The 18,048-nt window shown below is 33.6% G+C and overlaps 1 protein-coding gene across 1 annotated transcript; it reads left to right on the top strand.

Moving 5' to 3' along the window:
- The first annotated feature begins 1,585 nt into the window (after nt 1-1,585).
- Nucleotides 1,586-11,091, top strand: LOC130612318 (penicillin acylase-like). Its single transcript, XM_057433625.1, has 5 exons — nt 1,586-2,159; nt 5,485-5,773; nt 8,026-8,136; nt 8,572-9,033; nt 9,445-11,091. The coding sequence occupies exons 1-5, from the start codon at nt 2,157-2,159 to the stop codon at nt 9,675-9,677; spliced, it is 1,098 nt and encodes a 365-aa protein (XP_057289608.1). The 5' UTR covers nt 1,586-2,156; the 3' UTR covers nt 9,678-11,091.
- Nucleotides 11,092-18,048: the final 6,957 nt, after the last annotated feature.

The following is an 18,048-nucleotide window of genomic DNA, read 5'->3' as shown; positions in this document are numbered from 1 at the left end:
ATTCATTGTAATCCCGTCATAGCAAAAGCAGCTGGCCAACCTTCTTTATTTTTCAGAGAATATTCCTGGCGAAAGTTTAAAAAAAAGTTAAGCTGAGCACTTAGTATAGGTAAACAATGTGAAACATCCATTCAGGTGTAGTACTCTTTTCTGTAAAAAGCGTTATCGCAACTTCAGTTAAACAGAACCACAGGAAACAGCCCAGTCGTTAACACTGCACTATTCGCTTAGTACAGGTAAACCATGTGGCGCATTAGTAAAGGCGTAACACCATTTTTCAAAAACCTTTATCGCAACTTTGGTTAAAAAAAATCAGGAAACCGCCTGTCGTTATCATGTTCAGTTAATAAAATACTCAGCAATTTTGTTTTGGAGCATGAGTTTTTAAAACAGTAATATAATTAGACGCTGCCAACTGCATTTAGCATGAAAATTGTTAAGAATTGTGTTGCAGCCTAACTGCATTTGGCTACTTTCACTTTTTAGCCAGAGGTAGCTAAAAAAGGAGCTAGCTAGACACAACTTCAACATAAAAATAAATTATATTGGCTGGGATAAATAGCTGTTGTACCAAACTGAATAGTCAAGACTAAGGCTCTAGCTAGCTAGCCTTCAAAATCTTCGTTTCTATCCAAAAGTCCTAAAACTGGTGTGTTTAAGATCTGTACGTGACTAAAAAACGTGACAATATATATTTCTTAACAAGTAAAAACATACATAAAGCAAATATTAAAAAATATAAAACTTTTAAAAGATAAAAAAGTCAAATAGGCCTACAAACCTTCTACACACTGACCACACATTGCACATGACCAATTTCAAACTCATAATGGCCTTCGTTCATTCAGCCGCGAAAATCTTGGATTGTTTTTCTAAGAATTAAAATGGCCTTCGTTTATTCAGCCGCGAAAATATATTGAATTGTTTTTTTAAGCGAAAATCTTGGATTCTTCCTGGTTGCGAAAATCGTAGATTGTTTTTTTAAAAAATCAGGCGTCGTGATTAGTATAGTGAAAACAAAGTCGGCAAAAATGTATCGCATTTGGTATTGGTGCGTATTTGAAAAATTTCGTCTTTTCATTTATTATAGATGTTTTCATGTAATCATTTTGTTCAGTATATGCAGCAGTTCTAACTAACTGTCATCAAATATACACACAACAACTACAAAGAAGAAAAACTAAACCGAAGCAGTCTCCGAATGGTTTTTTTAGAAAGTCTATGTTGATTTACTGAAAATAATATAGTAAACTAATTTGATACAACCAGCTACAATTCGAGTATATATTAGTTTTCCCCCGTCTCTGCGTAATTCCATATCGTGTGAGCAAGGGGGAGTGATACACATACAATTTTGCAAGTGCATTTGGTGCCAAAAAGTTAAATCGGCCAGAAATTCAAAAAAAGAATAAAAACCCCAAGAAAAATGAAAAAAGACATGGTTATAACGAAAGCGAAAATAAAATAGAATTAAGCAGTAGTTCTTAAAACATCACAGTATCTCAAAGAAGTAAAAACTACTTAAAAACTACTTTTCATTGACTTTCTAGCGGTACCACAACAGTTTAGCGATAATCTTCCGATATTACTAGGTTCCTACGCTTTTAATGGTGAAACGATTGACCGTGGGACATGAGCGAAACGATTGTAAACTTTGACGTAAATGTAATAAAAGAGAGCTTTATACTGCGTGAACATTTACATTTGTTTTCGTTTAAAGATACTTGTAAACTTGTGAACATTATACATATCAAATTTGAATGTTTCATATACATAATGAGTTTTAAGATATTTTGTAAAGTTTCCTTGTTTTATTAGGACAAGTTTTGCCAAAATGTGAGTCATGGCGACCTTGGAGTATGTGCTTATAAAGTCATTAAATATTGCATTCAATTTAGAAAAAACTTTGCTTGTCAGTTGTCATCCATGTTTGTCGACACATAGAGAAATTAATGGAAAGGCTTAGGTTTAATCTAAAAGTAACATGAAGCGGCCCGACTGTGGTGAAAAAGCCATTATAAAGTAAATATAGTTGCTAAGGTTTTCTAAAGTGTTTGTTGATTGTAATAAGCATTCTTTTTTTCACGTGAATAAATATTGATTGCTTTAGTCCAGTCTGTACAGTTTATTGACGAGTCACATACTTTTAAATAAAAATGGTAAGTTTTAAAATTAATTTGTTAAACTACTTAAATTATATACGTGTTTTTTTGACACTTTAAACTTTGTTGATGTTTTGTCGCCAATGCTATTTTTAGAAAATCGTAAAAATACCTGTTTACGTATTTTCATCCAAAATGGCGCTATCGCAAACAAATATGAGTACGTTTAACTCCTCATATTAAAAAAATCGAGAACTTAATATTTTGATTATTGTGTTTTAAAGATCCGGCAACTCCACTATAAAGTTCAAAAACTTAGACACAGACTCTTCTTCTGTCTACTTGTGGTAGTTTTGGTTAGGATTTGGATATTTAATAACAAAGTCCAAGTGTTTTCACTATTCTTATGCGTCGTTTTGTAACACATACCTCAGCGACAAGTCCAACCTAGAACTTTTTTAAGTTTAAGGAGTACCATATTCCTTCCGAAAAACAAACTCGTTCATTGTACCCACGGCAACCGTCAATAGTTTTGAAATATGTCCATATAAGTTTAGAGAAACTCTCTTGTATGGAACGCTTTACCAGCTCACTTAAAATACAAGGAGTCGTTTAAAGATTTTAAACTTTCTCCTCGCATAATACGTATATCAAATGTGCAAAAGACATTGTTTTGGTTACCATCTCTAATGACAACTAAGGATGTAACTGCTGTTGCACAAAGCTTCGTAAACCTTCATGTAGTTGAAAAAAATTAGCCAAATTATTTGGACTAAATAAAACTTTAAACAAAAAAGAAATAAAAAAGAAAGAAACATAAAAAAAATCTTAATAAAAAATTAATGGAATAACTTATTTGATAGATGCATTTTTAATTGGTCAAATTTCACTTATCAATGTTCACAAACGGGCTTAGGATCTAAGAATCTAAGCTTATTTGGTTAGATTCAAAACTTTAACCTGTACTAACGCTTGCTAACCTTAGCATAGCCTATTTTTTTATTTAATGAACCTGGAGGTAGGGTTAATTTCTTTAAAATGCCGACGTCTACAGATTTGTCTTACAGGCTACGAAGCACTTGTCAGCTGATGTATTTATCTATTTTGAGGATTGTCAAAAAACTGTCATTTAGCAAACACTATGAACAGAATTATAGTGATTATTGTGTCACAAATAGCTACAATCCCGGTCAAAATATATTGGCAGTAAGCTACAAAAAGTGCAGTATAATTCTTTCTTACCCCCTCTCCCATATTATCAATGTTTGGAAACGCGTTATCACAACTTTTGAACATTGATACTGGGGGAAAGGGGGCTTTGTACTTATCTTGCTCTTGCTACACGTGTGAAAAGGGTTTACTGCCATTATTTTTGACCGGGATTGTCTGAATTTCAAGAAAAAAAATTGAAAAGAGTTGTGGCCTTTTTTTTCCTAGAGAAAGTCAAAACGGCCTCTGTAACTCGAATTTGTTACACACACACGTGGACTAGATCCTAGGTTCTATGAAACTACTATTCTGTAACAAATCCAGTGAAATGATAAGAAAAATTGGCCGTCAAAATTCGAAGAAAACGAAAGTGAAATCAAATGATATTCAACACAAGAAATAAGCTCTCATCCTAGCCTAAAATAACGTATAAAATAAGGTATAAAATACCTGCCAAGGCCTAAAAACCAGTTTGCCATTGACATGGTTATAGGCAGGGAAAATTCCATGCTAATTTTGGCTACAAGCAAAGGTTCAATTAAATATGTTGAAAAATATAGCCAGAGATCAACGCGAAACAGATATGATGAGTTCAAGAGGACGGGAATTTAAATACATTGAAGAAATCCTAAAGGAATCGATGGAAGACTTAGCTAGAACCTTGCCCGCACTGTTTTTGCACCCCGGTTATCAAAGGCATGGATGCCTAAAATGTATAATATATATATAAAAACTATGTTCGTATTTAAAAGTTCTTATATTCCATGCGTCACAAGTGCGTCACATATGCGTCACAAGCTATATAGTACTACGCTGTGAAGGAATTTAATGCGTCACATGCGTCACATCTAAAGTTTTAAAAGAATAGTACATATTTCTTAAAAAAAATGTTGTGACGCATGTGACGCATACATTTAACAGTTAAACACATGCAAAAAACCGAGTGACGCATTAGTGACGCACTGTGACGCATGGAAATTACAGCTAAATATCTTTAAAAACTTAATATTTTGTTCTGGCACCTTTGTGCTTTTGCACAAGTGCCAACCTTACATGCAAAACAAACATAAACAAGGTCTTTTTTCAGTTTGATCTTCCCTTACAGAGCTTAGCACTACCTTATTGGTATTAATTTTCTGAATTTTTGACTCAATATACATGTACTCTTTCATTCTTGAAAAGGTATATATATATATTTTGTGCGTAGTACTTTTCACCCAAAACATTTTGCGCGTTGCTTCTGTACTAAATTTTGCGCGCAAATAATTTTTTTTCGCACAACTGCGTCAAAATTAATACCCACAAAAATTAGTAACAATAACGTATTCATCTAACTACAATTTTTCACGGAATATTATAATGTCTCGCGATTATCGAAAAATGCCCCATTCGCCTCGTCAGCTATTGTTTTAGCATTTCTATTGTTTCCAATTTTAGCATGGAACAAAAGAAACAATGCTGGTACATACTTCAAAACATATATATAGTATCCACCTTTAGAATTAATTTAAAAATTAAGTCAAAAAAATTACTGCAAAAAATTGCCGAAAAAATTCTAAGTCTAAAATTTCAGAGACAATCCCGGTCAAAATATATTGGCAGTAAGCTACAAAAAATGCAGTATAATTCTTTCTTACCCCCTCTCCCCTATTATCAATGTTTGGAAACGCGTTAGCACAACTTTTGAACATTGATACTGGGGGAAAGGGGGCTTTGTACTTATCTTGCTCTTGCTACACGTGTAAAAAGGGTTTACTGCCATTATTTTTGACCGGGATTGTAGTTCAAACTTTTGGGTATAAAGAATATCAAGTTTACTTTATTATAACTCAAAGACATGATAAGATGTTGCTTTCACTAAGAAAGTGTTGTAATGCAGAAATACGAGATAAATGTAATCAATTTGTTTCTCTCGAACCGTTTTGTAATTCTTTTTTTTAATATTAGAGATCCCTCTAGAGAGTTAGCGTTTCCAAACAATTTTTCATACGAGAGAATTTGTGTATAGAGCATGCTAAACTGGGAAACAATTCGCAGAAAAAATTGAGTTGAGTTGCTTAAAAGTTTTATGTTTTTATGTGCAACAAATTTTTATTGACTAATTTGTTTTTTTTAATATACAAACAGTTGAGAATCGGATGTATTAGATCAGGTTGGTATTTTTTTCTTATAGCTTGCACTAAAGTCACTTTGGACCGCTTTATCGCTGTTTTATGTAGTTGAATCATGTACAGAATTTTTTATAAAAACCAAAGATAAAAACGTGCTTGTCGGACGTACTATGGAATTCGCGACCGATTTAAAATCTAAAGTTGTACTTAAGGCAATAGGCACACAAGAGAAAAGTTCTTTGCCTCCTTCCTGTGGTCAAGCCTCTCCTTTGGAATGGAGTTACAAATATAATGTACTTTGCCTGAATGCACTAAAGCAACCTGTATGCACAGATGGTGTTAACAGTGCAGGTAAATGAATTTATTTTTGTTTCTTTGGCGCGCCTTTATTATGTCTCCTACTCTTTTTAAGGTGTATCGTCTTAAGAATCATCGCAAGTCGATAGAATTTAACCACCCACCCACCCTTAGATTAAAATTACGGAGTTTCATACCGCGCAGGTCTGGACACTAGCAAGGCACTTGTAGGGACAAATTTTTATATCCCCCGCAGAGTGTAAGGCATTTGCTAAGAAAAACATGCAGTACGAAGAGAATTATTCACTTTTTCCTTTGTATTTTTACTTTTTAAACTGGTGCGATATATTGATTTTACAATTATTTAAATGAAGGATTGTATATTAAGAAGGTTCAAGGCCTAAACTTGGTTATTAATTTAATTGCTTCAAGTTGTGGGGTACACTCATTATGAAAAGTTGGCAGTCAAAAGAGAAAGAAACCTTATTTTGGTTGTTAGTTACATCACAAGTTTTAATAGTCTTAAAAATATCACTGTGCTGATCAAAGAGGGATTGCTAGCATGTCATTCAAGATTTATATAGCTACTAGTACAGCCAAAATAATGTAGCTCATTAAACACAGTAAAGAAAACAGTGGGTTTTTTTCTAAACTAATAGTTTCATGCCCATTAAAAAGATACCTAGCTAGCTATAATATTAAAAACAATTCCAAAATGTCTTATTTTGTGTTTGCTGGGAAACTTTATTTAACTAACCAGGGCGAAGCTACCTACATTTTTTATAAACCAAATTAAAAATTGTCAAAAAGCTGCCTGTATCTGTCTCGTAGTTTTTTTTAGCTAGGGGTCACACTTGGTCACTCATTATAACGTAGCCTTATTCATAGAGTAATCAGATATGTAGGTGGGCAAGTGTCTAGATGCTAAAAATAGAATCATAAAAACTCATTTCTAATATCACTCAACTTAACAGTGCAGTTCAAACACCAATTTAGCCTTAAAAATTGCTAAGCCTCAATTTTGCATTGGAATAATTTTAATCTGTAAAGTACAAAGTTTCGACCGCTGCGAAATATAAAATAAAATAACATACTGTGGTTAAAATAAACAAATTTAATGGAAAATAACTTTTTAAACAAATTTAGTGACTTTAACTGTTTTCGTCAAATATTTTCGGTTGCCAAATTTTTCTTTTGTCAATGTACAAAATTGTAAAAGTGGACCTTGCCTAAATTTATTCTTGCATTTTACCAAAATTAAGAACACAGTAATACAGTATAACATGCTATTATATATATCCCTTCCTAGCTAGTTATGTAATATTTATATACAATAATTTCTAACGAAACAAATTTCTAACAAAGCCAGTCATTATATCATTGAAGTGTGTATTTTATTTTCAGTCGATTTTATCTGTGCTCTTTTTTATATAACTAGTTAGCTATACTTTGCAAATAAATCCTTTATTAAATACCCTTCCACGTTAATCCATGTCAAACTTGCAGATCCATATATAGCTAGCTAGCTATAGCTTACTGTAAAAAAACTTCCTTTAAGTCTTTTTATAGCTAGCTGTAATTTTTATTTCTTCTTGCCAAAGTGCACTGATAATGATAGAACAGTGTTTCTTTTTAACCATTACTTTATTCCTCACAACACAAAATGTATGGTATATGTAGCTTGCAACTTCAGGAAGCTAACCCCTAAAACCAACATCAACAATATGTCTTCTCTTGCGTCTCTTTAAAAGTCAGTAATTTAAGTTTTCTTCGATTCCAACATCTTACCCGTGTCAATATACCACAAAGAGGGTTAGCAACACCATTTAAACGTGTTATTAAAAAGCAAAACGTCAGTTAAAGTAAAAAATTAGTTAAAGAAACATCAGGCAGGATTTTGCATTTCTGCCTCTTTTCGCAGCACTAAACAGAATAGTTGTGAAAAACTGACCATGAAAATTATTTGGGCTATCAAGACAAATGAAAACAAGCCAAAAATTTGTCCCGTCAAAGCGCTTCGCTAGCGCCCAGACCTGCGCGATATGAAACTCCGTAATGATATCTGTGGGACATATATTGAGGAAAAAAATATATACGGTATATTTTGTGTTAGATATTGTATAACACTTACTGTACCTTTCTAAACTGACTCTACTATAAGTGATAAAGAAATAAAGATAATAATAAATAAAGTTATTTTCATTTGAGGTACAAATTAGAAAATAAGTTTTAATAAACCTATTCTATGTTTTGGTGTAGAAGTTATAAAAGATATACGATACCATATGAAATCTTCTTTCCAATAGGTTTATCAGTTGGTGTACTGTATCTGCCACAATACACAGTGTATGATAATGTTACACAACACGCTTGCTCTGACATCTTGTCTAATATTCAAACTGCGAATTTTATCTTGGGTAAGTCCATTATCAATACTACTTTACCAACATTATCGTATTTTTTTGGCTCGCTCTTGAATAGAAACCACATGAAGACATGAAGAAAAATACAGAATGTTTATTTGTAAAGCTCTATTTTTTATTCTTTTAAAAAATATTCTGTTGAACTTCTTTTTTCTCCTTTTCGGAAATTATAATGTTTGTCTCATTGTTTAATGCCGACCTTTATCTTGTTAATAAAGCCACACTCGGTTGCTTCGGCTATTCCGTAAATACGAATGTTGACAACGTCGCATGACGTATTCACGTATTATAAATTTTTTTATCAATTTGATATCAATTTTCTTTCAAGGATAGCAATATTGGCTTTGTCGCATATTTACTCGCGGTTTCAATTTAAGAAAACACGTTATGGCATCATTTTTTATTAATTAATCTTTTTTAAATTTGCAGCAACATACAATTCCACCCAACAGCTTCGAAATGACCTTAATGGTAACATTTTTTCAAAGGTCTTTGATATGGAGTTTCTTGGTGCGTATTATCCACTTCACTACACTGTAACAGATTCTAGTGGAGATGCGTTAGTGTTGGAATACACTAAGGATGGAAGAAAAGCTCATGATAATACGATTGGCGTTACAACAAACTCACCTCCGTATGATTTTCACATAATGAATATCAAAAACTACGTAACGTTATCGAAGTTTTCTTCAAAGAATCTAAGATTTGGTGATGTTGTGTTTACTCCAGCGGGTATTGGCAGTGGATTACTTGGTGTACCAGGAGATTTTACACCTCCTTCAAGATTTATTCGCATGGCTTCTCTCCTGCATTTCTCAAACCAACCAAACACAACAGATGAAGCGCTTAAGCTGACTTATCACTTGTTGAACACTGTTGATATTCCAAAGGGTAAGAGTATTTGTTTTATGTACATTTAAGATTGGTTTCAGTTACCATAAAGAAGTTGAGCAGGAGTTGGCCAAAGAATCTTTTACACACAGAAAATAATAAACTTCCAACTGATTCTGTGGAAATGAAAAATTCCCAACGTTCCCGCGGTAAATTTAAAACTGCTCATGCTCGTGGTGGAAGTCGGAGTGGAAATACACCTTTATTTACATTAATGGAATCCCACCTTTAAGACTCTCCTTTATCTTCTCCTTTTCATAACAATACTGTTTGTACTTCGGAGAAATAATGTCTTCGTTACCAGGTTAAAATACACAGATATTTGATCGACGGCACTGACGAAATTTTACAAAATTAAACTAACCCTCCGTCTTCATTGGCGTAGTCTATTTTTCTTGATGTTACTTACAGGTGCTGCGCAGGTTGAAGTAGAACCGGAAGAAGGTCATTATGATTACACACAGTGGGTTGTGATGAAAGATTTAAAGAACCAAGTTATTTACCTCCGTTTTTATGACGACTTTACGTTTAAAACATTTGATTTAAAGACAATGAAGCCATTGACATCTGGGGTTGTTTCGTGCTTCCAATCTTCGTTAACTCGGATTTTTATTGTGTTTTTTCTTGTGATTGCTTTGTTCTGAAATTTCAGTAAATATGATTGTTATACGTTGTTTCTGCTCGTGCGTCTTAGTCTTTTTATTGCATTTGCTGTGATTGTTGTAGTGTGCAAACATTTATCGTAGAACAGGTGTTTTTCAGTTTAGCTTGCACATTTTTTTGATTTTAAAAACAATTTTTCTACCAATAGATAAACTACTAAAATACGGACTTTCCATGCTTGCATGTTTACGGCGCTTTTCATGCACGAAACAGAATTTACGTTTTTTACGTACTTACGTCCCCCCCTACCTTTACAGTTACAGCTTTCAACAAATGAACAAATGAAAGGAGAACTAGTTATTACTTGTCGAGCTGGTAATTTGCCCAACTGGTAACTTGTCCAACTGGTAACTTGTCCAACTGGTAACTTGTCCAACTGGAAACTTGTCCAACTGGTAACTTTTCCCACTGGAAACTTGTCCAACTGGTAACTTTTCCAACTGGTAACTTATCCAACTGGTAACTTGTTCAACTGGTAACTTGTCCAACTGGTGACTTATCCAACTGGTAACTTGTCCAACTGGTAGTCTCCATCAAACAAGCAGACAAACAACTGTTGTTATGGGTAAACAAGTACAAAGAAAAAAATAGTTCAGCAAAAAAAAATATCAATGTCACATTCATCTTCATCCTAAGGTATGGTCGGTTCAATGTTTGTCAAGCTACGTCTTAATTCATTGGGGAATTTAAAAACACAAGGACTTGTAAAATATTGTACTAATACAATAATAACCGATTACCCCGGGCTGTACCGCAAAATGTCGCCCGAGGTCTACGACTGAGGACAATATTTGTATAAGAATTTCAGTTTGCTGTTCTTATCTATATAATAATACGCTTGTGTGAGTAACCATGCGAATCCACGACACGCAAAGTACGGGTCACTTTCTTACGAGGTGGCGTTACGCTAAAATTTACCAAGTTATAAAAAACGCGAATCAGGGAGTTACTATTTAAATATTTAATTTAAACTTTAAAAATTTATACTTTAAAAAAGAAAACTTTTTTTCTTTATTTTATTAAAACTAATTTTTATTTTATTTTTAAATGTTCCTATTTGTTTTTTTGTTGTTTTTTTTGTTTCAAAAGCCCCGTTGGTCGGTATAGATAGAAAAATTTATTTTACCCCGGTTTACCATATGCACCGTATCTCCCTGAATACAAGTTGTTCATCAATTGAAGAGAAGAAAATCGAAGCGAAGAAGGTTGTCTCTTTTTCAAAGTATCCTAAAAACTCATCATAAGGTTAGCTTAAAGCTTTATTTATTTTCTATATTTTTCATTTTTGTGCTCTGGGACCGAGGTTGCTTCCTTTCATAGAAAATCTATGGAATTCGAATATGAATGTAATTCAAATCTAAACTGTAAAAAACAAACTGATGTTGTCGAACGAAGTTGGTATTTTTAGTTAAAAATAATTGTTTTAAAATAAAATGTACAATGATATGACATTACAAGGAGAAATGATTGAAAATGTATGAAATAATTGTATACGCTACCAATTTATGAAGCGAAGTTTAGTATTCGAAGTAAAAAACTGATTGAACTTTCATCCAGAGAACGCTAGCAAGCTCTTACTACTGAGAAAGCGAAAGAAAGCAGGTGTGTTGTTCAGATTTTTTAGTACAGAAATGAATTTGGGTGCATAACGATTTTTTAGCCGCTTCTCTCGGAGCTACATTTTCTTTAAATACTAAGTTTGTTGTTGTGTCTTGAAGCGGAAAATATTTTCTTTAAGAAACACTTTTGTTGCAAGAATATACTCTGAAAAATGGGTTAAAAATTAAAAATATTCTAAGAATATGTCTAAGCTTGATTGTTTATTCTAAATATGAATATTTGTATGACGCACAAAATTGACTTGAAGTTTACTTTTTTATTGTATATCAAACAAACTGATCTTTTTTCTGTCCAAGCAATGGGCCGTTACATGTAGTAGAAAATGCCATTAGCAAGTTATAGTAACTTATAACAGACTTTATTTTTTTAGAGGCATTATGTATTTTGAGGCCATAGTCATGCTAAGAAAATATTAAGAATAATGAGGATAGGATTTGTCAAGAAAGTTAAGAACATGAAGCCTGAACGAAATGAACGAAAAAAACAAGCCAAGTCTTATAAAATCCAGTGTGTATATCCTGGAGAATAATTTATATAAAATGTTTTTCCGTTGTTACTTTTTTCAACGCTACGAAGTGGTTGATGTCGTTATAATAAACCTTAATGTAAACAAAGTTAAATCAATGTTTACATCTGTTACGTTACCGTTTAAAATATTATTCGATTCCTAAATTTGAAAACGCTGCATTGTTATCATACATAACACGTTTGCGCATTAGGAGGGTTGCTGTATGCAATAGACTAAATAGCTAATTTGGTATGATGCATTACAAACTATACATTGTGAAAATTTTGCAATTACCTTTTATGTGTGACTTAACGATTTTTCCTAATGTCTGGTATACTATTTTCCCTGGTGTACTTCTGACGGCAAGGCAAGTATATAGTTTGAACAGATTTTTGAATTTTTATTTCATTTTATTTTTATTTTGTTGCATGACCTGCTTATATTTAAACGTTTTGTTTCAGCGTGTATGAATATAATGCAGACTGTGAGCAACCTCAATCCCAAAATCCCAAAATCCCAATCCCTCAAGCCCAAATATATAAGCACATGCTTATATTTTTGGGCGTTTTGTTTCAACGGTTATAGATATAGAATAATGCAAATTGTGACTTTTAAATATTCAAATTACTGTGTTCAATGTTTTTATTTGGCACCTCTCATGTGGACTCAAAGAGAGATTCAGTGGATTCTTCCACGGGAATTCGGCTAGTAATAATATAATGCACTAGCACTACTTTCGTTAACACTTAAGGTCAAAATTCAAAACAGTCCTTTTTTTCCCGCTTTTATTTATACCCTTATCCCCTAACTACATTAATGCGCTATTTGATTCGTTAAAAAAAACAATGAAATATAATTATGTGTGACGTTTTCGTTATGAAATAATTAAGCCCACATGGTCGCTGATAAAGTTTAGCGATTTCTCTATGTCTGTGGAGGAAACCATTACTTCTTTGAACCCGGGCCTTGAAAGTTCACGCCGTAGAAAAAAATTCATTATATCTTGGAAATTCTCCATTTACGATGATTATTTGAAAAATTTGCGAACAGTATCAACTTGGAAGTGCCTTTGCCAGGGTAAAGGTTTTCCTATTGTTTCTAATTGTTTATGATTTTTGGTCGTTAAATATTTTTTTGGGAGATCAATTTGTCAAAAATGGGTATTTTAGCCCGTTTTAACCATGTTTTGATAGCGCATTTGCCAGTATGTTTAGGTTTTCTACAGAACTTACGTGCTATATTTATGGAACCATTGAATGTCAGTGAAAGAATGTGAAGTAGATTAAAGAAAATGTACTTCAAAAAAATAAAAATCACTTTTTTTGTGTCGTGCACCATATATTTTCACATGCGAAGTCATTCTTCTGTAAGAAAACCCCCTGCTTTTCAATTTTTGTCTAAAATGGTAGACGTGTTGTTTCTGTTCTATGAAAATGTTTTTATTGATGTAAATGTATTGTGGGAGTTAGATAAAAAATCATTTCCAGAGCTTCTTAAAACTTGTTTTTCGTGCTTGTTTACATTTTAAGCTACCATTTCTCTTGACGACAGGTAATACCGCATAATATAGCGCTAAGCCAATCAGAATGCCTAAAAACCCGTATTGCCAGCTTAAAAAAAAACAAAAGTAATTATCAGATATACCAATGTGTTGCTAGAGATGCAAGTATCAGTTTTCGTGTAGTAGTTTTCGTGAAACACCAATTTTTGTATTTGTATTCAGTCCACAAGTCACCAAGAATCTTAGCTCAATAACACTTCAAAAATTAAAATGCATGTCAAAAAGGTTAAGATAATATTTTTGGTATGTGTGGCGTCATTCTTGTCCCCTCCCCTCTTGTCATTAATTTGATTTATTTTTGTGGAATAAGTTTATAGCAAGGTCAACTGTGCAAATTCTGTATCACTCATGCTTAATTAAGCATGAGTAGATTAGGATATATCCACAAACTGCCTCATTTATCACATTTATAAGGTCAAAGTCAAAAATCAGTTCAATTAAGTCCCACAGTCAATCGTTTCACTGTTAAAAGCGATGCAACCTAGTAATATCCGAATACTATGGCTAAATACATGTTGGTACGAATATGTGACGCAACCGTTGCAACTCAAACGGATTTATACCGTTAGAAAGTAAATGAAATGTAGTTTTTGAAACTGTCTCTATTTCTTCAGTGCGAACTACCGGCTAGGATTGGTGCCACAGTTAAAAATGACTTATTTATCTTAATTTTTTAATAAAGCGCTACCACAGCGCTCAGTGTAATCGCTGAGTTCCCGCAATCATGTCAAATTAAGAAGAATGTTACTTCTTGTAGTCAAACTGCCTCATTTATCACATTTATAAAGTCAAAATCCAAAATCAGTTCAATTAAGTCCCACAGTCATATGTTTCACTGTTAAAAGCGATGCAACCTAGTAATATCCGAATACTACCGCTAAATACATGTTGGTACGAATATGTGACGGAACCGTTGTAACTCAAACGGATTTAAACCGCTAAAAAGTCAATGAAATGTAGTCTTTGGAACTGTTCCTATTTATTCATCACGTGCTAACGGCCAGGATTGGTCTCACAGTAAGGAAAGACTTAATTATCTAAATTTTTTAATAAAGCGCTACCACCGATGCTAATGTAATCCCTGAATTCCAGCAATCATGTCAAATTAAGAAGAATGTTATTCCTTGTAAACCAATTGGCTCATTTATCACATTTATAAGGTCACATTGTAGAATCAGTTCAATTAATTCCCACAGTCAATCGTTTCACAGTTAAAAACAATACAACTTAGTAATATCGGAAGAAAACCACTAAATACATGTTGGTACGAATATGTGACGCAACCGTTGTAACTCAAACGGTTTGACCCCGTTAGAAAGTCAATGAAATGTAGTTTTTAAAACTGTCTGTATTTCTTCAGCGCGAACTAACGGCTAGGATTGGTCTCCCAGTAAAAAATGATTTATTTATCTAAATTTTTAAATAAAGCGCTACCACATGGCCTAGTGTACTCGCTGAATTCCAGAAATCATGTTGAATTAAGAACAATGTTATTCCTTGGAGTCCAATTGGCTCATTTATCACATTTATAAAGTCATAGTCCAGAATTAGTTCAATTAAGTCCCACGGTCAATCGTTTCACTGTTAAAAGCGATGCAACCTAGTAATATCCGAATACTATCGCTAAGTACATGTTGGTACGAATATGTGACGCAACCGTTGTAATTCAAACGGATTTATGCCGCTAGAAAGTCAATGAAATTTAGTCTTTGGAACTGATCCTATTTATTCAGCGCGTGCTAACGACCAGGATTGGTCCCACAGTAAGAAAATTACTGTTCATCTAAATTTTTAAATAAAGCGCTACCACAGAGCCTAATGTAATCGCTGAATCCCAGCAATGATGTGAAATTAAGAAGAATTTTATTCCTTGGAGACCAATTGTCTCACTTGTAACATTTATAAGGTCACAGTTCAAAATCAGTTCAATTAAGTCCCAGAGTCAATCGTTTCACTGTTAAAAGCGATGCAACCTAGTAATATGAGAAACGTATCGCTAAATACATGTTGGTACGAATATGTAACGCAACCGTTGTAACTGAAGCGGATTGATAGCGTTAGAAAGTCAATGAAATTTAGTTTTTGAAACTGTCGCTATTTCTTCAGCGCGTGATAACGGCCAGGATTGGTCCCACAGTAAAAAATGACTTATTTATCTTAATTTTTTAATAAAGCGCCACCACAGCGCCCAGTGTAATCGCTGAGTTCCAGGAATCATGTCAAATAAAGAAGAATGTTATTTCTTGTAGTCAAACTGGTTCATTCATCACATTTATAAGGTCAAATTCCAAAATCAGTTCAATTAAGTCCCACAGTCAAGCGTTTCACTGTTAAAAGCGTTGTAACCTAGGAATATCCGAATGCTATCGCTAAATACATGTTGGTACGAATATGTGACGCAACCGTTGTAACTCAAACGGATTTATATCGCTAGAAAGTCAATGATATGTAGTCTCTGTAACTGTTCCTTTTTATTCAGCGCGTACAAACGAACAGGATTGGTCCCACAGTAAGAAAATTCCTGTTTATCTAAATTTTTAAATAAAGTGCTACCACAGAGCCTAATGTAATCGATGAATTCCGGCAATCATGACAAATTAAAAAGAATGTTATTCCTTGGAGACCAATTGGCTCATTTATCACATTTATAAGGTCAAAGTCCAAAATCAGTTCAATTAAGTCCCAGAGTCAATCGTTTCACTGCTAAAAGCGATGCAACCTAGTAATATGAGAAACGTATGGCTAAATACATGTTGGTACGAATATGTGACGCAACCGTTGTTATGGAAACGGATTGGCAGCGTTAGAAGGTCAATGGAATGTAGTCTTTGTAACTGTTCCTATTTATTCAGCGCGTGCTAACGGCCAGGATTGGTCCCACAGTAAGGAAAAACTTATTTATCTAAACTTTTAAATAAAGCGCTACCATCGAGGCTAATGTAATCCCTGAAATCCAGCAATCATGTCAAATTAAGAAGAATGTTATTCCTTGGAGACCAATTGTCTCACTTGTAACATTTATAAGGTCACAGTCCAAAATCAGTTCAATTAAGTTACAGAGTCAATCGTTTCACTGCTAAAAGGGATGCGACCTAGTAATATGAGAAACCTTTTTCTATAAATACATGTTGGTACAAATATGTGACGCAACCGTTGTAACTCAAACGGATTGACACTGTTAGAAAGTCTATGAAATGGAGTTTTTGAAACTGTCTCTATATCTTCAGCGCGCGGTAACGGCTAGGATTGGTCCCACAGTAAAAATGACTTATTTATCTAAATTTTTAAATGGAGCGCTACCACGGTGTCTAGTGTAATCGCTGAGTTCCCACAATCATGTCAAGTTAAGAAGAATGTTATTTCTTGGAGTCCAATTGTCTCACTTATAACATTTATAAGGTCACAGTCCAAAATCAGTTCAATTAATTCCCACAGTCAATCGTTTCATTGTTAAAAGCAAAACAACTGAGTAATATCGGAAGAAAATCACAAAATACATGTTGGTACAAATATGTAACGCAACCGTTGTAACTCAAACGGATTGACAACGTTAGAAAGTCAATAAAATGTAGTTTTTTAAACTGTCTCTATTTCTTCAGCGCAAGCTAAGGGCTAGGATTGTTCCCAGAGTAAAAAATGAATTGTTTATCTTAATTTTTTTATAAAGCGCTACCACAGCGCACAGTGTAGTCGCTGAATTCCAGCAATCATGTCAAATTAAGAAGAATGTTACTTCTTGTAGTCAAACTGCCTCATTTATCACATTTATAAAGTCAAAATTCAAAGTCAGTTCAATTAAGTCCCACAGTCAAATGTTTCACTGTTAAAAGCGATGCAACCTAGTAATATCCGAATACTACCGCTAAATACATGTTGGTACGAATTTGTGACGCCACCGTTGTAACTCAAACGGATTTAAACCGCTAGAAAGTCAATGAAATGTAGTCTTTGGAACTGTTCCTATTTATTCATCACGTGCTAACGGCCAGGATTGGTCTCACAGTAAGGAAAGACTTAATTATCTAAATTTTTTAATAAAGCGCTACCACCGAGGCTAATGTAATCCCTGAATTCCAGCAATCATGTCAAATTAAGAAGAATGTTATTCCTTGTAAACCAATTGGCTCATTTATCACATTTATAAGGTCACATTGTAGAATCAGTTCAATTAATTCCCACAGTCAATCGTTTCACTGTTAAAAACAATACAACTTAGTAATATCGGAAGAAAACCACTAAATACATGTTGGTACGAATATGTGACGCAACCGTTGTAACTCAAACGGTTTGACCCCGTTAGAAAGTCAATGAAATGTAGTTTTTAAAACTGTACGGCTAGGATTGGTCTCACAGTAAAAAATGATTTATTTATCTAAATTTTTAAATAAAGCGCTACCACATGGCCTAGTGTACTCGCTGAATTCCAGAAATCATGTTGAATTAAGAACAATGTTATTCCTTGGAGTCAAATTGGCTCATTTATCACATTTATAAGGTCATAGTCCAGAATTAGTTCAATTAAGTCCCACGGTCAATCGTTTCATTGTTAAAAGCGATGCAACCTAGTAATATCCGAATACTATCGCTAAGTACATGTTGGTACGAATATGTGACGCAACCGTTGTAATTCAAACGGATTTATGCCGCTAGAAAGTCAATGAAA

Source organism: Hydractinia symbiolongicarpus, chromosome 10 (assembly GCF_029227915.1).
Source record: "Hydractinia symbiolongicarpus strain clone_291-10 chromosome 10, HSymV2.1, whole genome shotgun sequence".
In the NCBI taxonomy this organism is placed as follows: Eukaryota; Metazoa; Cnidaria; class Hydrozoa; order Anthoathecata; family Hydractiniidae; genus Hydractinia; species Hydractinia symbiolongicarpus.
This window is presented reverse-complemented; position numbering and strand designations above follow the sequence as displayed.